Source organism: Nilaparvata lugens, chromosome 4 (assembly GCF_014356525.2).
Source record: "Nilaparvata lugens isolate BPH chromosome 4, ASM1435652v1, whole genome shotgun sequence".
NCBI lineage: Eukaryota > Metazoa > Arthropoda > Insecta > Hemiptera > Delphacidae > Nilaparvata > Nilaparvata lugens.
The window spans coordinates 298,032-326,000 of NC_052507.1; the positions used below are offsets into that span (position 1 = coordinate 298,032).

Sequence of the window (27,969 nt, forward strand, 5' to 3'; positions counted from 1 at the left end):
TTAAATCATGAAATAAATATGGCCAACTTCGAGCTTCGTATCTTGATCTTCCTATCTTCTTATAGGTTAGTTCAAATGTGTTTATTCTGGTAAATAATTTAGCCTTTTTAAGTGAATATTTAAAGTATAATATGGTTTTGTCCAAATTTTTTAATAAGTTATTCATAGATATTCCACATCAAAACTACAATTGAATTCAAAATAGGAGTTCCAGCTTTGAATTTTACAAATAGAATCGGCTATATTTTGAGGTTAGAACATTATTCATTTATGTTTATTTAAATGCATTCTTTGAAAAAGTTTGATATTTAATGCAGAATTTTATGTATAATATAACAGCAGGAATGAAATCTATAATATGACAGTTGAAAGTGAATGAAATCATGATTTATTATCGTATCAGGTAATAAGTTGTTGATACACAATAATTGAACCAAATATTGTTACAAAATCATTTGAAACAATTCAAGTTTCAGACTATTTAGTAGTGACCATGCGTAAGGCAAATAGGCAAGATGATACAAGTGAGACACCAGCCGGATACCGAAACCTAATATCCATCGCCAGAAAATTAAAATTACAATATTGTAATCAAAAGTACAAGCCAAGACACCTGTTTGTGGTAACCACCAAGTTTTGTTGTCCGAATGGAGTTACAGCTTGCTTTACATACGGTTACCACTGGTGTACTAGCTCGCTTCACTGACGGCCAAGCTGGCGTCGCACTCTAATTCGCGTCCCAATCTCTAAATTCGTTTCCTATTAGATCCAGATTGTATCATAAGTGCGACACAAAGTTTCCGAAAGAGTTGCGAAGCATGAGTAATTATTGCGTTCATTACATTTGGATCACCAGTTGCAACACCAAATTTTGGCTGCCTCACAAGGCTCGTTCATTTACAAAAATAATAAATCTATTTCTCTTACAGGATATAGGTAATGATGGCTTACAGAAACTTACCAAAACGAGTATTTGGAAATGCATTTCTGCAGTTGAAGCAGCATAGACTCATACCAAATGTGAAGAGTGAAATTATACATTTCCAGCCAAGTGTCAAGTCTCTGCACTCCAATTCTGATAGAATCAACAATAAATGTACGTTTTCTTTATTTTTAAAATATTATTCTAAAGATGAAATTTATATAATGTTTGTTAAACAGTAATGCATCTTGGTTTTTGAGGAGGTTGCTTTTGAGCAGTTTCTCCAATACATTACTATAATATATCTTCGTATATTACTATGTGCCGGTTGCACAAAAGCCGGCTAAATTTTGATCGTGATTAATTCCACGAGAACCAATCAGAGAAGCCGTCTCATCGAAAAGGCCTTCTTGATTGATTCTTGTGAAATTAATCACGGTTAAAATTCAATAGGCTTTTGTGCAACCGGGCCTATGACTTTTATCTTCTTCTTTATCTATCCCAATGTGCCGTTTTCACAGCGTTGGGTGGTCGCCTCGGATCCATCTTCTCCACTGCTCTCTGTCCGTAGCCATTCTCTTCAACTGATTCACGGTCTTGCCTCTTTCTGCTGCTATCCGTGAAACAGTTGCCTCCCATGTCACACGAGGTCTTCCTATCGGTCGTCTGCCTTGTGCCCTGGCCTCCATGTATTGGCGAGGCTTTCTGTTTTCGTCCATTCTCAGGAGATGTCCATACCAGGAGAGTATCCGTTCATCGATTGTTGTTTCAACCGCTTTAATGTGTAATTCTTCTCTTATGCGGTCATTTCTCACTCTGTCTCGTCTTGTTTTCCCAACTATTCTTCGGAGACATTTCATTTGGACCGCATTTATCTGGCTTTTCTCTTTTCTACTGACTTTCCAACTTTCACTTCCATATAATAGAATGGGTTCTATGATTGAAGCATAAACTTTTGATTTTACTCTCCTTCTCACCTCAGCCTTTCCAAAAATGCTTCTACTGAGTGAATAGTATGCCTGCATAGATTTTTGAGTCCTTTGTCTAACTTCTTCTTGCAGCTTGGCAGTGCAGTTCATGTTTGTGCCCAAGTACTGGTAGTTGTCAGTCTGCTTTAATGGTTGGCCATCGCACTCAATTTCGATTTCCTCCACCTGTTGCTCAGTTCTCCTTACCATCATGACCTGGCTCTTCACTTTATTAACATGCATGCCTCTTTCCTTAAGTGTTTCATTCCATTCTGTAACCGCCGTTTGCATCTTTTCAGCCGAGTCTGTTATGAGGACTATGTCATCAGCGTATGTCAAAGCCTGACACTGAACTGGCCTGAGGTTTCTCATGCCTACCGTAGGTAGACCTCCCTGTTCTTCTTCTGCATATTTTTATCACTTCATCCATGAATATTATAAACAGGAGTGGGGATAAGCTGTCTCCTTGCCTCACTCCCTTTTCCATAAGGAATGGAGCCGACGTCTTACCATTGATTCTCACAACTCCTTGTATTTCTTCGAACATAGATTTGATGGCCTGCATAAGTTTCTGGGGCGTTCCTTTACACTCAAGAGCCCTCCATATTTGCACTCTTGGTAGTTGATCGAAAGCTGCCTGTAAATCGAGGAAAGCCAGGTATGCTGTCTTGCCTCTACTTATCCACTTCTCCAATATTGTCCTCAGTGAGAAAATCAGGTCTTGTGTTTGCCTGTCTGGTCGAAAACCGGCTTGCTCCTCATCTAATTCGTTCTCATCATGAGTTCTGAGTCTACTTTCCAGGACAGATGACTATAACTTGGCAATCACATTAATCAAACAAATAGCACTGTAATTCTCACATTGTTAAGAGTCTCCTTTTTTGTAAATTGAGATCAGGATATTTCTTTTCCAATCGGATGGAATCCTCTCTAGCTGCCACACAACTTGGAAGAGCTTGGTTATTTCACATATTAGTGTTCGTCCTCCTGCTTTCACTAATTCAGGTACTATAGCATCCTCTCCTGCAGCCTTTCTATTTCTCATATTTCTGACTGCCATCTCTACCTCTTCAAAAAGTATACTTACCATTGCTCCATCCTGTTCCCTTTCTACGAACTCTCTCTGTGCCTGTCTGTCTTCCTCTTCCTTAAATTTATTCTCATAGAACTCTCTCCACACCTCTAAAACTTCACCTACGTTCACTTTCAGATTATTCTGGCTATCTTTAATGCTCCTCACTCTCCTCTCATATTTACCTCTCAGGTGCCGAATAAGTTTCCAGAAATTTATGTTTATGACTTTTATATCACTGTAAATATATTATCATTTACCGATTTTTTGTTTTTCAAAATGTTCCAAATGCTCTACACGTATTGAACAATTTTTTAGTAATTAGTATCTATTTGAATAGGTCCATAAAAGGAATCACTAAAGTGAAACCCACTGGGACACGTCAAAAAAGTAAAAGAAAAACAACTGCCCGGAGGCAGAAATCAAATAAGAAAATAGGCACTCATCACACTGTTCACCAACATAAATAACTCACGGAGTGAGTACAGAGGGTGATCCGTCAGCAGGCTCCTCAGAGCCCCTCGAAACCGCACATCAGGCAGATCCCTGGTCAACAGAGGCAGCCTATTATAGAGGCTGATAGACATATGAGTCAGACCAGTCCCAGTTCTGCTCAGCCTCTGGTAGGGTAAATCCAGCCTGAATCTACCCCTAGTCTCATACGGGTGGAAACTTTGTCGGGTCAAGAGCAACCCCACGTTTGCATGTGTTCTGCAAAAGGTATGAAGAACATAGAGGGAGAAGACGGTGAGGATCCTCTCTTTGATAAAGAGCGGGCGACAGTGGGCTAATCTACCAGCCCCACAAATAATCCTCAGGGCCCTCTTCTGGAGACGAAGGACTCGGGCGACATCTGTGGCTCCACCCCAGAAGGGGAGGCCATATAAAATCGCGCTCTGAAAAAAGCCAAAATAGTACATTTTAAGATAATGAGGTGGCACACTGTATTTGAGACCTCTCAGCAGGAAAACCACTCTGCTCAACCTGGCGCAGACTGTCTCAATGTGCTCGCCCCATGAGAGCTTCCTGTCAAGGGTAAACCCTAACAGTTTGACAGGGGCAAAATTGTATTCATTCCCATTTCTGAGACTGAACACAATAGACTGTGTTTTGTCTTCATTGAGGAGGAAGCGATTGGCAGAGAACCAGTCCAACGCAAATGCCCCAGTCTCCACCATAGCTGCCCTCAGCCCTCCCATCTCGCGACCAGCATTGAAGAAGGTGGTGTCGTCCGCATAACAGACAATACACCTGCCATCCACCTGAGCTATGTCGTTTACTGAAATAAGAAACAACAGAGGCCCCAGGACAGAGCCCTGAGGCACTCCACAGTCAACACAATCCCTGATCTCAGAGAGAACTCCATTAGCCAGCACCGCCTATCTGCGACCCCCCAGGTAGGCCTGAATCAGTTTGAGAGGAGACGGTCCCACACCATAATGCCTAAGCTTGTCCATGAGAATAGCATGATCCATTGTATCAAAGGCCTTGCTGAGATCACACAATAAGGATTTCAAATATCTTCGATATAATAGGCAGGATGGAGATAGGCCTATAGTTAGTAGGATCATGCCTATCACCCTTCTTAAAGACAGGCACTGTCTTAGAAATTTTAAGCTGAGAAGGAAATAACAAGTTACTTTGCAAGTATTAAGTAAGAAGTTATAGTTTAAAATTCAATAGTCACAATAATGTATTATCCCTGATAGCTCATATTCTGTTCTACTCAGTGAGATAAACTTATTTCATGAGGTCATTCTCAAATTTATCATTAATCAATGTCTTAATGAACAATATTTCATTTGTTTCTTTTTCTAGTAACTACACCTGGAGCGTCGTACGACATTTTAATACAAAATCTTCGTTCAGCTACTGATAGCTCGGACATCCTGTACAATGTGCAACAGCATCATGCAATTATGAATGAAGACCATGTCATGCAGGCGGTCAACTCTATATTCACTCTACAGAAATCGAATAAGTAATTGATCATTCTAAAAATTTAATTCAATCATTTCAAACTTTGAATTTAAAACACTTTTTAGCAGTGACTACGTTTTGATCTGTTGCTGGTCATTTTCAAACTCAATCACTTAGTTTCAAAGTAAATTGCTAAGAGCCTGGGACCATTTCCATGATTATTTTTACTAGTGAAAACTGCTATAGTGAGATCCACTTTCAAAAGTCAGAATTGTTCGATTGGGAATTATTCGATTTGGTCTTATTTATGAAGAAAGATGAAAATTCAAAATGTATGTCACTATAGCAATTTATGCTGAGGATCACCTCAAGCTGTCAGTATTAGTTCAATGGGAAGTGGCTGTTTTATCAATGAGGTATGATGATAGTTTCAAGTGAATCTAACAATAGTGAGGTCCACGTTATAATGGCAGTGTTTGTTTAGCAATGGTATTGCTATCCTTGTCTATCATCCAACAAAGGGGATAGCGCTATCTCTTTCTCGCTTTGCTCTGTTGCCAGATCGTCTTTTAACACTGTCGAATTAATAATTAATTAACAAAATATTTTATCTCAATTATGTAAATTCATTATGAAATTATTAAAAAATATAATTTATTGTTTAATAAAATATAATTGATTATTTTAAACGAGTGTTTTTTTTTGTAGTTGAGAAGTTGATATTGTCGTAATTATTTATATTAAATAAAAAAACTAAGAAATTGTCAAAAACCACAGATTTATTGATAGTTAGAAAGACCGGTTTCGGTTGTTACACCATTGTCAATCTCTGATAAACTAAAACTATCCTAAACTAAAACTGACCTTTCTAACTATCAATAAATCTGTGGTTTTTGACAATTTCTTAGTCTTTTTATTCAATTTTAAACGAGAATGAACAGTTAATATTATATCAATAAACCTGTATCTGCTACCGTTTATAAAAGGCATTGGCAAGACAGAGGTTCGACAACGTTTTTCTCCTATCTTTCTTCACTGCCATCATAATGTGGACCTCACTATAGTTGATTAGTGAATGGGCTTCTCAAGTCAGGCGATTCTGTCACGAGAAAAAATAATAAAATTGCAGTAGCCTTGTGGGTACTGAACTTGTCTGAAACTTCTTTATCTAAATTTTATATGTTTCTAATTGGAAAGTTTTCTATATATGATATAAGTATAGGCGCTTCAGTAACAGAAAACAATTGCAGAGGCCTTGTGTGTACATAGTTTTTTCTCGTGATAACCATATTCATCCAAGTTTTATATCATATTGTGTATTTCGTGTTCAATTTCATCTCTCAAATGACCAACAAAATAAATAAATAAACAAAATGTAGTTACTAAGCTTTCTCATCTTCATTTAAGTATTGTATTGTGTATTTCTTGTTCGATTCCAGCTCCCAAATGACCAACAAAGACGTGGTGAGAAACAAAAACTTCAACCTTCTCTGCAAAGTGCTACTGAGCAAAGTCAGATACCTGCAGCTCAACGATCACCTCAACGCGCTGAAAACATTCTCGTTCATCGGTCTGCCAGCCACCACTAAAATCACCCAAGTGCTCCTCCAGCTAGTCGCCAAACAAGTGAACAACCTGTCGCTGACACAAATCGTGTTCGTCGACTTTATAATCAAAGACTGCGAAACCTGTCCATTGGTGGATGCTCTCCTGATCGCGTTGCCGATCGTGTTCGAGGTTCGTTGTTCGCAGCAGTTGCGCGAATTGGACGTTCGGCAAGCGACCGATCTTTTCATGTACGCCGTCAGAAAACGACTAGCCGACGAATGCGTCGACTCGTTTGTCGTGTTTTTCAACGAGCGAATCGAAGATCTGGATTTGGACGTTTGTAGGATCATCGTGAAAGGTTTGACTGAAATTAAGATCGACAGTTTTCCGCGACGTAACCTGTTGCAGGTGTGTTTGGATACGATTATCGATCACGCAAATCACATGAATTTCTTCGATTTGAACTTTATTCTGACGCGGTTGACGTTGGGGTACCGGGCTAACAAACAGTTTTATCATGAGGAGTACATCAACTGTTGTGCTAAGTTTGTGATTGATAACAGGTGTGACATAGAACACGCGACATTGGTGCTAAGGACGTGTAACCGATTTGTAAGTACCTATCAACTTTATTCAATCAGCATATTGTAACCTAAATTATATTGTCCAATCAATCAATAATTTATTTTCAAAACATACATGACAATGTACATGAAAACTTCAAAACTAAAACTAACTTAAAGCTAAAGAGAAAAAGTGACAGTTTAAAATTCATTTAAAACTATACAATACCTATCAATTTCATATAATTCTTTTGATTATTTATGCTATGATAATATTAGATTAAATATATAAGGAATGTTTGCGTATCTCTTTAAACTTTGAAAATTTCTTATCTATATATATAAAAGCGAAATGGCACTCACTCACTGACTGACTGACTGACTCACTCACTCACTCACTCACTTACTCACTCGCATAACTAAAAATCTACCGCACCAAAAACGTTCAAATTTGGTAGGTATGTTCAGTTGGCCCTTTAAAGGCGCACTAAGAAATCTTTTGGCAATATTTCAACTCTAAGGGTTGTTTTTAAGGGTTTAAAGTTCGTCTTTTAGCATGTATATTCTTCTCCTCCCAATCTCTTAATTATAATTGAAATTTCCATATCATATGTTACTATAGAACTATAATCTAGATAGAGTACCTCTTCGAAACAGTTGTTAACTGGCAACTAAATTAATAATTTTGTCAGTTTGGCATTAAGTTTTGTTGACTTTGTTAGGTTGGCACCAAGTTGAAGATTTAAATGCATTTATCGCGGAAAAATTGATTGGGCACTGCTACTTCAATCCTGGGAATATTATATTTCTAGCCGTCAGGCTCGCTTCGCTCGCCATATCCGTTTAGCCAGACGTTTAGTCTGGATCCCCGACTTGATTGTCCTAACATATGATAAAAATGCTCAAATGAAAAATGCAGGCGAGCGAAGCGAGCCTGCTGATCTCATTCTTGGACGATCCAGTCGGGGGTCCAGGGGGCGGAGCCCCCTGGCTAGACGGATATGGCGAGCGAAGCGAGCCTTACGGCTAGTAAAAAACATAAATGTTTCTTATAGAGAAGAGATAGCATAAGAATATATCCCATGGTATAGGTAGTTCACGTTACAAATCTCAATCCGATTCTTCTTAACTCAAGCACATTACTGTCGACTACTGTCTATTATTACTGTTTTGGCCGGTGGTGAGAGTGTAAGAACGGCACAGTATGAGAGGCTACCAGCGTCACAAAAAAGAACTACAAAGACTATCGGCATGAGATAACAGTGAAAATTAAAACATAAACGCCCTATACTATACCATGGAATATCTTCTTCTGCTCTTTTTCAACCAATCGTGACAGTTTAAATAGATTGCCACCATGTTTTATTTATCTGCATACGGTATATATATATATATATATTATATATATATATATATTATATATATATATATATATATCTGTCTGCTTCTGTGTGGGCTCGCCTTGATACTACACTAGTTGTGATAGTAAACTACAGTTTCAATAGTGTACTCTTAGGCTCAACTCACACTTACGCGACTCAGGTCGAGAAGAGACTCGACTCTAGTCGTGGGCATGTGTTTCCAAATGGTGACACTCAGACCAGTCGATTCTAGTCTCCGCGACTGTCACCATTTGAAAACACATGCCCTCGACTAGATTCGAGTCTCTTCTCGACCTGAGTCGCGTAAGTGTGAGTTGAGCCTAAGCTGTTTCCGATTTACAATACCTATCAATTTTTATTATAGCTTATTATTCTCAAATTCGCCTATTCTCATCACTTAAATATTTTATGATAATCTCACCATTGCAGGGTTATTCAACTATTTCCAAGTTATTTCATATAAATCAAATAGCCTATCCTATATTATATAGTTTGTGTAAAACAAGTTGAGACTTGGCCCTCCAACCCAAGAAATTACAGGGTTGCCAAATCGTGTAAAATTGCAACTTTATCAAATTTCCAATTCAACGTCAGAATTGGATGTATAATATCATCCCCGATATCCTAGTAGTGCCTAAAAGTTTCAGGGTTGAAGGATTAAATGGAAATTTAACTTTTATGATAGAATTGGAAACATCGCGAAGATTTGTTTTTCTTTTGAATATCACTTCTCTCAGAATCATGTAGTGTCGTAATGAGTAATAATTTTATATCAAATGAACGGGGAGACTGTCTTCTTTCTATTGGTGTCTGGATCATTTTTATCCGACCCATAGTTATTTTTTAATTAATAATCATGTTCGTCAATGTCGAGACATTTCGAGCAGAAAACATGAAATTTTCGACATGCTAGAAACTTTTTTGTTTCAAAAGATAAGTAGGTGGTGAAAGCGAGAAAGTCTCTCCCGTTGATTTGATATAAAATTATCACTCATTACGACGCTACATAATTCTGAGAGAAGTGATATTCAAAAGAAAAACAAATCTTCGCGATGTTTCCAATTTTATCATAAAAGTTAAATTTCCTTTTAATCCTTTGTAATAGGAATGAGAGTAAACACGACATAAGTATTTAATACCCTTAGAAAGGTTTTTAATTGACTCGAGATTTCTGCTCGAGGATATATGACTCGAGATTTCTGCTCCAGCATTGTTTTTTTCATTTTTCAGTGGACTCGCTTACCTTTATTTTGAGTACCTATTCCTCTGTTTTCTTCCTTCCCCCCATTTCTCCCTTACATTTTTCCCTCATTACTTCTCTTCTCTTCTTTGCCGGCCTATTACATGGGAAACCATAGTTGGCTAGGTATCTTCCTCTCTTTTTTTCTCTTCTCCAACACACCCAACCACAAAGCCCATGGTTTTTTATATTTGTAACATTTTATTGTGTTTTATTTGTTTCAAATTCTTTGTAATTTTGTTTTGTCTTGTTATGTGTGTTTTTAATAAATAAATTGAAATTGAAAATTACTTGAACTTTACAGGTTTCGAATTGGAATGAGTTTGTTTGGAGACTTAGTAACAGTAATAACAAATTCAAAACATATGTTGTTATACTACATTCTTCCCCCCAAAGAGTTAATGAATGTAACCATTCGAATAATTAGGAGGCCTTCTATTTCTAAAACTTCTTCTTGGATATGTATTTTGGTTTTCTTGTCCAGTAGTCTGTTGTCTAGGTTGTAAGCTCTCGGCAGTAGTACTAGGTTTTCTAGTGTGGGTTAGTAGGTTTTCTTGGTGCTTGAGGATTATGGAAGTATTCAAGTTCAGGTTCGGAAGTTGGTAATTGAGAATTTTCATCATTTTCAGAATCGGTTTGTTCTTCGTGATCTCTGTTTCCGTACTCTCCAACTGGAGCAAGATGACGTGTTGATACTGTGGTTTCTCTTCCATCAGGTAGCTTTACATGAGCATACTCAGCATTTCCATGTAGAAGTTGGACCTCTTCAACAAGTGGCTCATATTTAGATGTTCGATTTAGACAGGGCCGGAATTGAGAAGCCAAGAAGGAGCTGAAACACCATTGTTTCCAGATCTACGTGGGTGTAAGAACATACGCTCATGAGGAGTTTGATTTGTGGCTGTGCAAAGTAATGTTCTTGTTGAGCTAAGAGCATCTTCTAAAACTGACTCCCATTGATTTATTTCTAAATTAAGTGATTTCAATGCTAGCTCAATCGTTTTCCATAGAATACCATTATATCTTTCAACCTGTCCATTACCTGCTGGGTTGTAAGCAGTGGTTCTGCTAGTTGCAATTCCATGCGAGTTTAGGTAATTTTTCAAGTCTTGACTTATAAATGATGTTCCTCTGTCTGAATGTATGTAACTAGGAACCCCAAACGTAGAAAACAGGGTTTTCAGTTTTGATTCAACTGTAGATGATGACATGTCTGGACATGGAAAAGCAAAAGGGAACCGTGAAAACTCATCTACTATTACCAATAAATAAAGATTTCGACTTGATGAAGGCAGAGGGCCTTTGAAATCGATATTTAGCCGTTCAAATGCAGAAGTGGCTTTAATCAGAGTCCCTTTGTGTTTGAAGAATTTGAGCTTGACAGCAGCACACACTTTGCAGGAGTTTGTTATGCGTCTGATTTCATCAACTGAGTAGGGTAAGTTTTTACTCCGAACCCAGTGGTACAAAAGTGCTATGCCTGGGTGGCATAGAGACTCATGTAAATCAACTAATAGATTTTCCTGATTTTGGATTGAAGAACATACTCTAGACAGAGCATCAGCAGCCATATTATCTTTGCCAGGTCTATATACAATATCGTAATGAAAACAAGACAGTTCCAGTTTCCACCTCATTATCTTTTTATTTTTCACTTTACCATGACGGTTGTTATCAAACATAAAAGCTACCGACCTCTTATCAGTAATTAGCTTGAAATGTTTGCCAACCAAGTAGTGACGCCATTTTTGCAGTGCTTCTACAATGGCTTGTGCTTCTTTCTCAACTCTTGAATGTCTTTGTTCTGCTGGTGGAAGTATCCTTGAGAAGAATGCAACTGGACGGTTTGATTGAGTTAAAGTAGCAGCAATGGTGCTCTCAGATGCATCAGTTTCCACAATGAATTGTGCTTCAGGGTCAATGCAGCTCACTACAGATCCAATTATTTCACTTTTTATAGTTTCAAACGATTGTAACCCTGCTTTAGACAAGGGAAATGCAGTACGTGCCAGAGGAATCACCTTAATGGCATAATCTGGTATTAGTGATGCATAATATGAAAACATACCAAGGGTCCTCCTCAGCGATGCAGTATCTCTAGGCGGAGGTAAATTTTTCAGTGGTTCCAATCGGCTGGGGTCAGGCTTGATAGTTTTGTTAGATATATGATAGCCCAACAAGTTGATCGATTTCAATGAAAATGAAGACTTCTCATTTCATAACTTTCAATAAGTTAGGTTGTATTTGTTTGCAGCGTTGATAAACTTTTTCAAGTTTATATCGTGTTGCTCCTGTGTTTTGCCACAGATTGTAACATCATCAAGGTAAGCATAAGTGTCTTGTAGCTGTTCAGACCGTATAACTTGGTCAATTACACGTTGGAACACTGCCACTCCATTAGTGACCCCAAACGGAATGCATTTAAACTGGTAGAGTTGACCACATGCCTCAAATGCTGTGTAGTGCTTTTCTTCTTTCCTTATCGTAATTTGGTGGTATGCAGTTTTCAAGTCGATAGTACTGAAAAACTCATAATTTTTAACTTTGTTTACAATATCATCGATTCTTGGTAGTGGGTAAGCATCCAATAATGTAAAACGATTTATAGTTTTGGAGTAATCAATGACCATTCTTTTCCTATGATTTTCATTTGTAACCACTAACGCTTGAGCTCTCCATGGAGAAATGCTGGGCTCTATAACATCGTCTTTAAGCATTTTACTTACTTCATTTTCAATAAACTTCAAATCATCCGTACTGTGTCGATGATATTTGATTGCAATTGGTTTACATTCCGGTTTTAAAGTAGAAAACAATGACACCGGTTCTACAGTTGAGGCTGCCACGCTGCACACGGTTAAATGCGACTTTTTTTCATCAAAAACTACTTTAATACTTTTATGGGTTTTCAAAATATCATGTCCAACAATTATATCTGCACAAAGCTCTGGTAAGACCGAAAGATTTGCTTGTTTGTAACAGTGATCAAGAATGACAAGATCTACTAAGCATTGCCCTGTTATATTGGATGTGATTGATGTAGTCGCCATTGATACAGTACCCTACCTGGTCTTATAGGAAGACCTAGGTTAAGAGCAGTAGAATTGTTTATAAAACCCTGTATCTATCAAAGCAGAGACAGATTTTCCATTAACCAGGGCTTGTACTGTACTCTTTGTCAATCCTCCGGGCGAAGCTGCTAGGTCAATAGAGTTCATAATATCTTTAGATTTTTTTATTGTTTGGTTTGTAATTTACTCGACCTGCAGACCTCAGCAAAGTGCCCCTGTTTTCCACAATTATGACAAATTGTATTTTTAGCTGGGCAGCTGACCCGAGGATGTCTCACATTACCACAAAAATAGCATTTTTCATTAGCAGCAGCTAATAAACAGTTTTCTAAATTATGTGATGTTGAATCAGTATTCTGATTGCGCTTGCTTGAGTATTTTGGGAAGAAGTTGCATTAAGCTGGGATGAAGATTGGAAAGCTAATGATTGTTCATATGCAATTTCCAGGGATCTGGAAATATGCCTCTTCTAGTGTTAATGCAACATTCTCTAGTAAACGCTGGCGAATTGTAGGAGACTTCATTCCAGCAATAAATGTGTCACGAATATAATCATCCCTATTTCATTCAGATGTCACAGCTTTAAACTCACAGTCCTTACTTAATAGTTTTAAGACATGAAGATATTGATCAATAGTCTCATCAGGCTGTTTTAACGTGCAGATAGTTATTGTCTTGAAAATATTCTATTTACAGGTTTTACATAGATTTTCCTTAAAGTAGATATAGCATCGTTATACGTACCACTTTTGCTTATGTACTCATACATATCTGGAGTGATGAAGTTGATAAGTGTTTTGAGCTTTTCAGAGTCTGATGATTGTGGTGCGATACTGGTAATTAAGTTCTGAAAAGTTTTGTGCCAATGTGTCCATTCCTTGCTTGCAGTTGATAAGTTTGGATCCACACTAAACTTGTCTGGCTTCAGTATCGTATTCATTTTACAATATCAAGTTATTAAAATTGTAATAGGAATGAGAGTAAACACGACATAAGTATTTAATACCTTTAGAAAGGTTTTTAATAACTTGAACTATACAGGTTTCGAATTGGAATGAGTTTGTTTGGAGACTTAGTAACAGTAATAACAAATTCAAAACATATGTTGTTATAGTACATCCTTCAACCCTGAAACTTTTTTAGCACTACTAGGAAATCGGGGATGATAATATTATACATCCAACTAGCCGTCAGGCTCGCTTCGCTCGCCATATCCGTCTAGCCAGGGGGCTCCGCCCCCTGGACCCCCGACTGGATCGTCCAAGAATGAGATCAGCAGGCTCGTTTCGCTCGCCTGCATTTTTTCATTTTTATCATATAAAATAGGACAATCCAGTCGGGGGTCCAGACTAAACGTCTGGCTAAACAGATATGGCGAGCGAAGCGAGCCTGACGGCTAGTAATATAATATTCCCAGGATTGAAGTAGCAGTGCCCAATCAATTTTTCCGCGATAAATTCATTTAAATCATCAACTTGGTGCCAACCTAACAAAATCAACTCAACTTAATGCCAACCTGACAAAATTATTGATTTAGTTGCCAGTTAACAACTGTTTCGAAGAGGTACTCTATCTAGATTATAGTTCTATAGTAACATATGATATGGAAATTTCAATTCTAATTAAGAGATTGGGAGAAGAAGAATATACGTGCTAAAAGACGAACTTTAAACCCTTAAAAACAACCCTTAGAGTTGAAATATTGCCAAAAGATTTCTTAGTGCGCCTCTAAAGGGCCAACTGAACATACCTACCAAATTTGAACATTTTTGGTCCGGTAGATTTTTAGTTATGCCAGTGAGTGAGTGAGTGCCATTTCGCTTTTATATTTATATAGATTCTGACGTTGAATTGGAAATTTGAGAAAGTTGCATTTTTACAAGATTTGTCAACCCTGTAATTTCTTGGGATGGAGGGCCAAGTCTCAACTTATTTTACACAAACTATAATTACTTTATTATTTTATGGCAATTTCACCATTTTAGGGCTATTCCATATTAATAAAACCTTTTTTACAGATTCATCTTCATAAAGGAATAATCGATTATGTCAATGAGAAAGTGCTGGAAGACCCGAGTCAGTTGGAGAGATGGTCTGTGGGCATGCTGCTCACTTTCATCGAGAGTATGGCGATAGCCGATTACCGACCTGAAGGCTTTGACACCTACAAAGAAACTCTAATTCAATCGATGAATAAATTCACCGTAAGTTACCAATCAAATTATAAATCTAAATTGAACTATGAGTCATTCAATTTTTATAATTTAATTAATTGACGTGTATTTTTCACGTTACAAATCTTATTGCAACAGTTTATATACGATCGTCATATTGTATACTACCCCGTACTCAATATAACTGTGGTACAAAATTAGAATATCATACGACTATAATTATTATACCATACAGAATATGTAGCATAAGAAGGTATCCCATGTTATAGGGTGCTTATGTTTCTTCATTTTTAACTCAAGCCGATTACTGTCGACTTCTGTCTATTACTGTATTAATATTTTGGCCGGGTGAGAGTGTAAGAACGGCACAGTATGAGAGACTACCAGCGTCACATAGCTTCATAAAAAAGAACCACTTGGACTATCAGCTTAACATAGAAAATTGGAACATACACGCGCTATACCATGGGATATCTACTTATGCTATCTTTTCTCTATGATTACACTAAAAGGCCATCATGCTGTATCTATTTATAGTTGGAGGAATTTCCCCTATTCTTACAGTTACAGTTTCCTTTAATAGATAGTGTTGAAATATTATCCATTCTCTGTATTATTCAGATTACCTAAAACACAATTTTCATCAATTGATTATTTGTGGTGTTCACATTCTAAAGATAAATATATATATAATAAGTTAAGTTGATAATATAATTAAACTAGATGTGTTTGTTAGTTCACTGTGCATGTGTAATGTCTTTTATTCTCATCAATTTGATGATCAACACTGATTGAAAACATTTTTATTGGATTGGAGAAATTGATAAAATAACTTAATTTACAGAATAAAATAGAGATTCCATGGTTTAAAACAGCGTTGAACTTGTGTGCCCTGGATTGTTGGCCCACAGAATTCTTCAATCAAATATTCGAGGAGGGGTTCCTGAGAAGATTTTTAAAGAGAGGTAAGAAAAACGGATATCATATAATACAGGACTTTCTTTTGTTATCCTTCAAATGACTTAGTCCTGCTATTTCAAACTATCAACAGCTAATTCGTTTTGAACTATTTTGACGACACCACAGTCTAATTAATGACATAGATGAGAATCAACAGCTATCTAGTTTATCAGCAAATGAAAGTGAATCAGTTACAGTGAAATACTTTCACTCAAACTTTCCACATTCCTTAAGCCGCATCCACACTCTCGCCCAATGCTTACAAATGACAACGAGCGCGAAAGTGTGGATAGTTGGTTTGCCAGCGCTCGCCTTCACTGGCCATCGCTCCGATTTTCGTCGAGCGAAGGCGAGTGGCCAGCCGAGCATCCACAAATGGCCACATTGCAGTGTGGATGGCAAGACCAACGTGGCCAAGCATACCAGCTTGGCCAGAGTTTTTGCCCTGCTGCAACCGAACCGGACCTAATTCTATTGAGTCTGACCCATAATTTTCTAGGGAGAGAGAAACCTATTGGAGAGGCTGTCACATTTACTGTGTCTCCAATCTAATTTTTTTCACACCGCTCTTCCCATGTGTCCAAGATTTGTTGGTTGCTCATCCTACAACTTAACCATGGAGGTCATGTTAATTCAGCTGACTCACGGCTCTGAATTGACAAATCCTTCATACCTGGCCCATATCTTGTACAGAAATGTGCCAGGGGTAATTAGGGAAGCAGAGGCGTTTAGTTTGGTAGTGTTTAGGAAGAGGGTGGACAGGTGGCTGTACCAGATTGGTTGGAAAGCTTCAGAAGAACTACTCCAATCTCGTTATGCTTGATGACCAACACAACTTCAACGTTTCCAGACAATTGATTGGTATTTATTTTATCATTGATATAACCGGTTTGACTGTTTTGCCTTTCTGGTTTATGCTTTTTTTCATTCTCTCTTCTGAAAATTTCTGGAATCCCTGCCACTGCGGTCTTCAATAAAATATTGTTTTCTCTTCTTTATTCATTCTATTAATCAATGTATAAGTATACTTATTCCTACATACTTATTCTCAAATATACATCAGCACAATGTATTATCTATTTTATAATCAAAATATTAATAATACATCTACAATATAAGTGTATTCTCTATTATTCACTTCTATGAGCAGATTAAGCTTATATGTATAAAGTGCAACTCCCCCCCCCCCCCCTACACACAGATGGATAGTCTAGTAGGGGGATTCCAAAATATGTTGTATATTGTATTTTTCATATTATGTTGTATTATGTTTTTTGGAAATAACTGAAATTGAATTAATTATATTTCTACATTATTAATTAAATACTTTTATAATTGAGATTAAATATTTTGTTAATTATATTTCTACATTATTAAAAAACTGGCAACAGTGAGGAGGTGGGAAAGGATAGCAATATCTGCTTTGTCGAAAGATAGACAAGGATAGCAACACCAATGTTAATCAATTACTGCCATTATAACGTGGATCTCACTATAGGAAGAAGATACAAAGATGTTAAAAGGATAGCAACTCCAATGCTTATTTATTTATTTATTATTTATTTTATTGTATAGAACACTATAATCATAATACATTTATGACATTGGAGGAAAAACTAGGCTGAGCCTGTACTATTTCTCTCCAAAAAGATGTTACAAGGATAGCAACTCCAATGCTTATTTATTTATTTATTATTTATTTTATTGTATAGAATACTATAATCATAATACATTTATGACATTGGAGGAAAAACTAGGCTGAGCCTGTACTATTTCTCTCCAAAAAGATGTTACAAGGATAGCAACTCCAATGCTTATTTATTTAATTATTTATTATTTATTTTATTGTATAGAACACTATAATCATAATACATTTATGACATTGGAGGAAAAACTAGGCTGAGCCTGTACTATTTCTCTCCAAAAATTTTGATAAAATGTTAATGTTGTCCATGTTGTACATGTAAGGTTGATGTTATACTCTAAAAGAATCACAAAATGTTTCACAATATATTATATTAAAAACTTTGGAAATATTGCACTTATTTGAAGAATTTGAATACAAAACCTACTCACTATTGATGCTAATGCTAATCAAAATATTTATGCTAATCAAATACTACAATCAAAAACCTAATCACTATTGATGCTAATGCTAATCAAATATTAATGCTAATATTAATATTTATGCTAATAAAATACTGCAATATTATTACGTGGACTTCACTATAGTTTATATTCTTTTGTTCGTCTAGATTTCGGAGTGGATGGTATCGAAGTGCTAGAGCTCTACCAAGCCGTCTCCACACTTTGCCCGAGTTACAGCGGCAATTTGCCCACAGCTGACATGTTGGACCTGCTGATTGCTGCCCAGAAAGAGCGGCACAAAGATGTTGACCTGCCTCTGTTGGGCGCCCTGCAGACGGCACTGTCGGGGCGGTCCTATGTGTGCTCGTCGGTGTATTCCAGGCTGGGGCATTTCGTTGGTCAGTCAATTCAATAGAAAACATTCACAACAAAATTCAAATAATCTCTATTCACACAAGAAAAAAATACAGCAGCAGAGACAATATATGCATAGTGAATATTCCCCTCAAGGACAACAAGTCTGGGTATGGGGAATGAGTTCTGTGAACTGCATTATATTAACAATAACAGTTGAAATTTTCAAGCAAAACATTACATTATAGCAACATAATTTGTTCATTGTAGGTGAGCTATACAGGGTGGGTGAAAAGTCCGAGAACGGCTCAATATCTCATACACAAAGGTAATTTGATGGTGGGTGTGATTGGGGATCCTAATCAAATTGAAAATACTACTTTACTATGACTTCAAAAATCTGGACCGCCATCTTGAATCCGCCATATTCAATGCAACTTTATTTTTTTAAATGGTTAGGTTGTCATGCGATACATTTCGATACAAAATTTCATGAAAAAAATGAATGGTGGAAACCGCACATCGATATCTCAAACTGTTCAGAAGATATTCACATTATTCTACATCGATATGCCTGTTTCTCCTAGTGTTATATCAGTGAATATTTCTTCTTAGGTTATGTTTAGACCGGTTGTTTTTAGTATATATGAGAACAGTAGATATGTAAAGGTTTATTATGGTCAATAATCTTGATTCAACAAATAATGGTTTGCATTGAGCCAGTCATAACCTATTTTTTGGACATGTAATCAAAATTTGGGAATGGAATAGTTTTGGGCCAAGCCTGTTGTTCCTTCCCAATCATATTCATATGATTTGTTATTGTATCCACGTATAAATAAATAAATAATAAATAAATCTGTCAAGAGTTTGTAATAATCCTAAACTTTTATCTGAATCAATAGAAGATCCTGCACATGTGCGCTATTTTCCCAGAATAGAAGCCCATATGAAATAATACTTTGGAAGAACGCAAAATATGCAGACATCGCATATGACTCAGGGACGTGGTTCATCAAGTATACCACTCTGGACAGTTTAACACTGACATATCTGATATGTGGCTCCCATGTCAATTCTCCATCAATGAAACTATCTCAAACTATACTTACTTATTCGTGACTAAAGATTCTACACTAGAAAGAACTATTCCGTTTGGCTGCTTTGAGAGGACGCTTGTCATTTAAACAATACTCATGTATTTCAATTCGAAATTAAATATTGTCATGTCGGTTATGAGTTTCTAGCCTTAATGATTTTCTATTTCTTTCTATTCCCAGATCATGTAGTAGTAATGCGTAAAGGTGGATATGCCGCTGCCATCAACTTTGCAGATGAATTATCAAAAACGGGATCAAAACCAGATGAAATGAAACTGGAAGACTTAGCTACTCGCATACCGGAAGATAGCAATATGTAAGTTTAATTTACACATTTATTTTACATTTCACCAGTGTAAGTTTAAAGTGGAATGCTTTGGTGTAAATGTAAATGTTGATATTACTTATTTTTAATTAGACAAAATTCAAAATCAAAGACTCTTGGATGGACGATTGCCTGTTTTTTATTTTTCAGAGCCCGTTTGGACGAGTCTATTGAATTTTAACGGTGATTAAATGTCAAGAGAATCAATCATAAAAGATGAAGACGTCTTTAATTAGCACTTAATTAATAATCACAGTTAAAATTTAATATAGTTTTGTGCAAACAGACCTAAATATAGTATGTTTGCCTCATTCAATTAATAAATGAATCAATAATGAACGTCGATTGGATTGATAATCATGAATGGCAAGTGTTGGTTTAGAAAAATGCATGTGGTGTGGATTATGTGATCATTACTCATTTAGTGTATGCAATAGTTAAAGTGCTGAGTTCAGTGTTTTAATTGTTGTGCGCGAGTTCAGTGCCCTGCGCCGAAAAATCAGTTCAGTGCTGAATTATCATCTAGTCCGGCTAAGGAATGTAAAGAATGTGAGGAATGTCGACTCCCAAAAGATTGCCAACTTTCCTCGTGCCAGAGTTCGAAGAGGAGGAGGAAACAGATGACGACGCAACTATGAGTCAACTAACACCGGCTAGGAGCGTTGAACCAGCGTCAATGACTGGAAACGTCAACACTTCCCCAGAATCGTTTCTAAAAACGAACCAACTAAAAACTGCAACGGAGCAGTTTTTGTACAATGCATGGAAAGAAGTCACTTTCCAACAGAGTGAAGAGAGAGAGAGAAAGAATGCATAAACTGGAAAAGGAGTTGGAGAGAGCACGGTTGGAGATTAATCAGCTGAATGAGATATTTTCATCATCATCTACAACCACTCAGAATCTTCAATCTTCAGCTTCACATACAATGCAACCAGCATCTTCTAGAAGTAGCAATAAAAGTTATTCACCACCGAATTGGGAGGAAAAAGAGAAAATGGTAGCATCAGAGACTGCATGGATTCTCCCTAAACAAAAGAAGAGAAAAATCCGTGACTCACCAGAAAAAATAAGGCCTGCAACTGATTCTACAAGTATGAAACCGACAGAAAAGAGAAACAAGCCACCGCCAGTCATATTAAGCAATATACAAGAGTATTCGAAAATTAAAGAGGCATTGAAATCGAAAAATCTCAATTTCAGTGCCAACATGATGAACAACAACCAGCTAAAATTGAATGTTGAAACTGAACAAGAATATAGAGATTTAACTAAGATGTTGAATGAAGCTAAATATGAATGGCACACGTACGAAAATAAACAAACTCGTCCAATTCGTGTCATGGCTAAAGAGCTTCATCCATCATGCGATCCAGAGGATATAAAGAACGATCTTCTAAGCAGAGGCTTTCAAATAATCAGTGCTGTCAACAAAATGAAAAAAGTGAAGAAAGATGAAAAAGAACACATTATCAGACTTCCAATGTTCATGTTAACATTCAAGAATACAGAAGATACAAAAAGAATATTTGAAATTAAACATATTTGCTACATGAAAGTGAAAATTGAATCAATTAGAAGTAATAAAATGATTCCACAGTGTAAACGTTGTCAGCGGTTTGGTCATACACAGACATACTGTCAACATGAACCTGTGTGTGTGAAGTGTGCTGGAAAACACTGGACTATTTCGTGTACTAAGGCTAAAGAAACCCCAGCCAAATGTTTCAATTGTGCTGAGGCTCACCCAGCTAACTACAGAGGCTGTTTCATCGCTAAAGAACTTCAGAGAAGAAGAACTGAAAAAGAAAACCTAGTTAAAAGAAGTAGCGAAGTACCACATACAACTAAACAGAGAAACTTCACTTCAAAAAAGTACACTGGAAAAGTATCCTATTCCCAAGTAACGAAACCCACTCCAAGCCTACAACAGGAGAGCCAACCAAAGCAACAACAACAACAACAACAACCAGTTGAAGTCAATAAGGTTTTGCAGGAAATTTTGAACAGTTTAAATATTCTTTCTGGACGACTTGACAGCTTGGAAGGGAAGAGTAAGAGTATCGAGAAGAAAACTAGAAAATGAATATTGCGAGCCAACAAGATATAAGGATTGCTACCTGGAATGCCAATGGAATAAATAATATCAATAATAATAGAAAACAAGAAATAGAAATATTTCTAAAGACACGAAATATAGATGTTTGCCTCATCTCTGAAACCCATTCAACTGAGCAGACTCACTTCAAAATCAATGGATATAATGTTTACGAAACTATTCATCCTCAAAATCAAGCAAGAGGTGGAAGTGCTGTAATAGTGAAGGAGAGTATTAAACACTATGAAGACTTCAGTATTCAAAGTAATGAAATACAGCTAACTGTAGTTGGAATAGAGTCCATCAACCAGAAAATACTTGTTGGAGCTGCATATTTTCCACCACGTTACAATTTAAAGAAAAATGATTATACAAATATTCTTCATCAGCTTGGAGATAGATTTATAGTCGGTGGAGATTTTAATGCCAAGCATAAGGATTGGGGTTCAAGACTCACGACTACCAAAGGAAAAGAACTCAGAGAGGCTATCCAGGAGCTGGGCTGCGAATTCCATTCAACAGAGACACCTACGTATTGGCCAACAGATTTGAATAAAACTCCAGATCTTCTAGATTTCTTCATAACAAAGAGAATATCCAGTAATTTTATCGAAGAGAGCTTTGACCTGGATTCTGATCATTCAGCTGTAATTCTCACACTTAGTGAACGAATAATAAAGAAGGAAGACAGACCAATGTTAGTCAACAGAACAACAGACTGGGAAGCTTTTAAAGTGGATTTGGAGAATGAAATAAACTTGAATATTCCACTTAGAACAACTGAGCAGCTAGATGAAGCCGCAGAAAATTTCATGTGGCAAATCCAGAAATCAGCCTGGAAAAACACCAGACAATATACCAGGAAAACAAAAGGATGCAATTACCCTCTGGAGATTCGACAACTTGTTTTAGAAAAACGAAGGGCAAGAAGAAGATGGCAACAAACTCGTGATCCTGCTGACAAAAATATCTTGAATAACAAAACACAACAATTGAGAAGAGAGATAAGGAAACTAACTGAGGAATCCATTAATAACTACCTTCAAAATTTGACAGCTGATGCCAGTACAGATTATTCATTATGGAAAGCAACAAAAAGAATTAAGCGGCCAATATTACAATCCCCTCCAATTAGAAAACCAGATGGTACTTGGGCAAGAAATAACAGAGAAAAGGCAGATTTATTTGCTAATCATCTAGAAGAAATCTTCCAGCCAAACAACATTCAATCTGAAATTGATCCTGAAGAAGATATAATAGATGATTTAGATACAGAGATTGATCCAGTTTCTATAAATGAGGTTCAAGAAGAAATAAAATATAATCTGAATACCAAAAAAGCACCTGGGTTTGATCTGATTACAGGTGAAATCTTGAAGAAACTTCCAAGGAAAGGTATTGTCATGCTAACATACTTATTCAATGCATCACTCCGATTACAGCATTTTCCTACAATTTGGAAGGTGGCAGAAGTCATTATGTTGCAAAAGCCTGGGAAATGTCCTCAAGAAGCAAAATCATACCGCCCAATATCTCTTCTACCTGTAATTTCAAAGCTTTTTGAGAAATTGCTAATGAAGAGATTGACTCCCATCATAAGTAGCAGGAATCTGATACCAGCCTATCAATTTGGTTTCAGGCAGAAGCACTCAACCCTGGACCAAGTACATAGAATCACCAATGTAATAGAGAAGTCATTAGAGAAAAAATCGATATGTTCAGCAATCTTCCTTGATGTGGCACAGGCATTTGACAAAGTGTGGCATGAAGGACTGATCATTAAACTTCATAAAATTCTCCCCACTCAACTTGTAAAACTTTTAAAATCATACATCAACAACAGATTATTCAGAGTAAAACAAGGTGACGACGTCTCCGAATTGAAGGAAATAAGGGCTGGAGTTCCACAGGGTAGTGTTCTTGGACCAGTTCTTTATGTGCTGTACACAAGCGATCTTCCTGAATTGGATGCAGTGACAATAGCTACTTTTGCTGATGATACTGCAATACTGGCAGAAGGGGAAACAGTACAAGAAGCAGCAACAAAACTACAGAATGCTAGCAAAAGATTCAGTGACTGGACCAAAAAATGGAGAATTCGATTAAATGAGATGAAGTCTATTCATATCAACTTCACAAACAAAATTATCAATGACCCGATTCGAATAAATCTGAATGGGAATGTAGTACCACACAGCAACACAGCAAAAATTCCTTGACGCCAAGTTGAAATGGAAAGAGCATATCAAGATGAAAAGGAGCGAGCTAGGACTCAAATACAGTAAAATCTATTGGCTGTTGGGCCGTCAATCACAACTCTCATTGGACAACAAGTTATTGATTTACAAACAAATTCTAAAACCTGTCTGGACGTATGGAATTCAGCTTTGGGGCTGCTCTAGAACATCTAACATCAGTCAGATTCAAACATTCCAAAACAAAGTACTGCGGAACATGGTGAATGCGCCCTGGTACATAAGGAACAGCGATTTGCACCGAGATCTGCACATCCCCTATGTGACCTGTGAGATAAGACGATTGGCAGCCCATCATGAGTCACGTCTTCATCAACACGACAACACCGAAGTCATCCAACTACTAGACAACACTGAACTCACTAGGAGGTTGAAGAGAACAAAGCCCTTCGAGTTGGTGTAGTGCTAGTGGAGTGATTAAAGTATATTGAATAAAAGTGTAGTGAAATAATTTAAAGTAGTGAAATTATAGATTGGAACTGTAGGCTTCACTGGAAGACTTTAGCAATAAAAATTAATTTAGGATAAGAAATAACAGAACAAAATTAATGGTTAGTCCTAGTGACTAGTTTTAATAGAAATAACAAAAAAAAAAAATTACTCATTTATTCGATAATATGGAAACAGACAAAGAAAATGGAAATCAACCCACAAAATGGAAAGAAATTCCATAACAGTATCATTTTGTCTTTTTTTCTCTAGGACTACGGTACTTTTAAATATAAATAAAAATATACATCTGAGTACCCTTTTTAAATTATTCCGTCAAGACTAGAAAATGGCATTAGTAGCCGAAACATGTAGTGACGGAATAATTTGAAAAGGGCACTCAGATGTATATTACTTTCCTTGCCCTATTACCATAGGTAATGAAAGTATTGCTTTCCGAAAAAAATTAAGGTACCCCAATTTCTAAATTTCTATGCGTTTCAAGGTCCCCTGAGTCCAAAAAAGTGGTTTTTGGGTATTGGTCTGTATGTGTGTGTGTGTGTATGAGTGTATGTGCGTCTGTGTACACGATATCTCATCTCCCAATCAACGGAATGACTTGAAATTTGGAACTTGAGGTCCTTACGATATAAGTATCCGACATGAACAATTTCGATCTGATGCGATTCAAAATGGCGGCTAAAATGGCGAAAATGTTGTCAAAAACAGGGTTTTTTGCAATTTTCTCGAAAACGGCTCCAACGATTTTGATCAAATTCATACCTAGAATAGTCATTGATAAGCTCTATCAACTGCCACAAGTCTCATATCTGTAAAAATTCCAGGAGCTCCGCCCCATCTATGCAAAGTTTGATTTTAGATTCCCAATTATCAGGCTTCAGATACAATTTAAACAAAAAATTCCAAATGGAAAAGATTGAACATAAAAATCTTTACAATTAATGTTCAGTAACATTTTCACCTAAAATTTAAAATAAGCTCGAATTTTGAGAAAATGTTATTATTTCAATTGCAAACTGTTGGCAACTGTTGATTCTATTAAATCATTCACTATGAAGAGATAGCAGATCTCGTGTGTCTCCAGCGTTATAGTCCTGTCACCAGCTGGCTTGGATCTTTGAATAGTAGACTCGAGATGCGCGGAAACACTAGCGTCAGGTTATCAATTTTCATAACGGCAAGGAAAGTTGTGAGTGCGCCACACCAGATTTTTTTTTATTTATATTTACAGTATCATTTTCCTTTCATGAATTTGAGTTTGTAAAGAACAAGGTCATGACCAATAATTGTCAATCCTCTTCATAATATTATGTTGAATCGAATTTACATCTCTACTGAAAACTTATTTCTCTTGATGTTAGCATGAAATAATAATAATAAATTAATGCATGTTTTCGCTTTGTTTATAGTAAGATTGACTTCAAACGTTCAGCATTGATTTAATGAGAATCATGTTATTCATAGGGAATGCTGAGTTTTTTTTATTTATTCATTCGTGGATACAATTAAAAATCATATAAATATGTTTGGGAGGGAAAGAATAACAGGCACTGCCCAAAACTATTCTATCCCCAAATTTTGATACTGAATAACATATCCAAGAAATGGGACGTTATGTTCTCACTGCTGAAAGTTCAAATCCAATTTGTGTCCAAAAATGTATATGAGCTAAACATTTTGAATTTAGAAGGATTAAAACACCAGATTATAGTTGCATTTTACACTTGATTTTTATCACCACTCATTGAATAAATTAAATAATTTAACTGAATCTCACTATAAAAAATGTATGTTATTATGTATACTTACTTACTTACTCCATGGCACTACAGCCCATCCAGGGCCTTGGCCTCCTCAAGAATGCCTCTCCACTCCTCTCTGTCGGCAGTCTTGCGTCTCCATCCCCTAACGCCTATTTTCCGGAGATCATCTTCCACATCCTCCAGCCAGCGCTTGCGTGGACGTCCTTTCAACCTTCTTCCGCCTGGGTTTTCTCTGAAAACTTTTTTAACGGCTCTTTCATCGCTCATTCTTTCTACATGACCCAACCAGCTCAAGCGTCTCACTTTGATCTCATGTACAATAGGTAGTTTTCTGTACAGGTCACGCAGCTCTTGATTCGAACGAAGTCTCCATTCTCCATCAATACATGCTGGACCGTATATTCTTCTCAGAATCTTCCGTTCCCATATACTCAGTAGGTCTTCATCCTTCTTTTTCAAAACCCAGGTTTCTGCCCCGTATAACACAACTGGCTTTATAACAGTTTCATTGATTTGTTGTTTAATTTTCCTTGGCAGTGTTTTGGATCTCAAGTATTGGCTAAGTGCATAATAACATCGATTTCCTGCCGCTATTTTTGCTTTTATATCAACTTCAACATCGTTATCTTCTGTGATAATAGAACCAATATATTTGAAGCTTTCCACTCTTTCGAATGTGTAATTATTGCACTCTATGAATCTGTCGCCAATCTGCCGGGCTCTGCTGCTTGCCAGATACTTTGTTTCACTCTCATTAATTGAGAGTCCCATTTCTGTTGATCCGTCATCGAGCTGTTTGAAGGCATCTTTTAGAGTTTAGATATTTCTTGCAATCAAGACTACGTCATCCGCATAGGCCATGTACTGCAACATTCTGTTCATTATAGTTCCTCTTGGATTTATTACTATTCCTCTTATTACTTTTTCCAGGCTTAAGTTGAACAGCATAGCTGACAAAACATCACCTTTATTATGTATATGTAATCAAATTGGTCATTATTACCATAGAGAAACAATAGCATAAGTAGATATCCCATGGTATAGGACGTTTATGTCGCAACTTTTACTGTTATCTCAAGCCGATAGTTCATGTAATTCTTTCCCGTGAAGCTGTGTGACACTGGTAGTCTCTCATATTGTGCCGTTCATACACTCTCACCCCAACAATACAGTAAAATTCGACAATAATCAACAGTAATCGGCTTGAGATAACAGTAAAAGTTGCGACATAAACGCCCTATACCATGGGATATCTACTTATGCTATTGTTTCTCCATGTTATTACTTGAACTTATTAATTGGTCATAAACTTGACAAAGCACCTGTTATAATAGTGTAAACTTTTAATTTAAGAGCTAATAAATAAAAAGGATTGAAGAAAAATGGAAAACAGAACTGAGGACAAATATTATTATCTGTTTCAGAATCGCCATACTGTATCTGGGACCCACCAGCTACACAGTGAACACAGAGCGAGTGAAAGGCCAAGAGAATGTGAAAATGAGAGTGCTGGAAGCGATGGGATATTCTGTCGTTCCAGTCACGCAGTCTATCTGGAATAACCTCTTGGACGGCGAGAAAATACCCTACCTCATGCAACAATTGAAAAACAAAAGTAGTCACTCTGAAATAACGGAGGCGGCAGTGGTGTGACAAGGATCTGTTTAGTGTGTTGTAATTTTGTAAATAAATATTATTTTATAGTTACCTAGTGACAA

General features: G+C 36.8%; 1 protein-coding gene across 1 annotated transcript; it reads left to right on the forward strand.

Annotated features, from left to right (window-relative positions):
• The first annotated feature begins 68 nt into the window (after nt 1-68).
• Nucleotides 69-27,969, forward strand: LOC111048842. Its single transcript, XM_039425479.1, has 9 exons — nt 69-251; nt 930-1,096; nt 4,781-4,943; nt 6,322-7,042; nt 14,705-14,890; nt 15,705-15,825; nt 18,076-18,306; nt 19,543-19,678; nt 27,676-27,969. The coding sequence occupies exons 2-9, from the start codon at nt 940-942 to the stop codon at nt 27,902-27,904; spliced, it is 1,944 nt and encodes a 647-aa protein (XP_039281413.1). The 5' UTR covers nt 69-251; nt 930-939; the 3' UTR covers nt 27,905-27,969.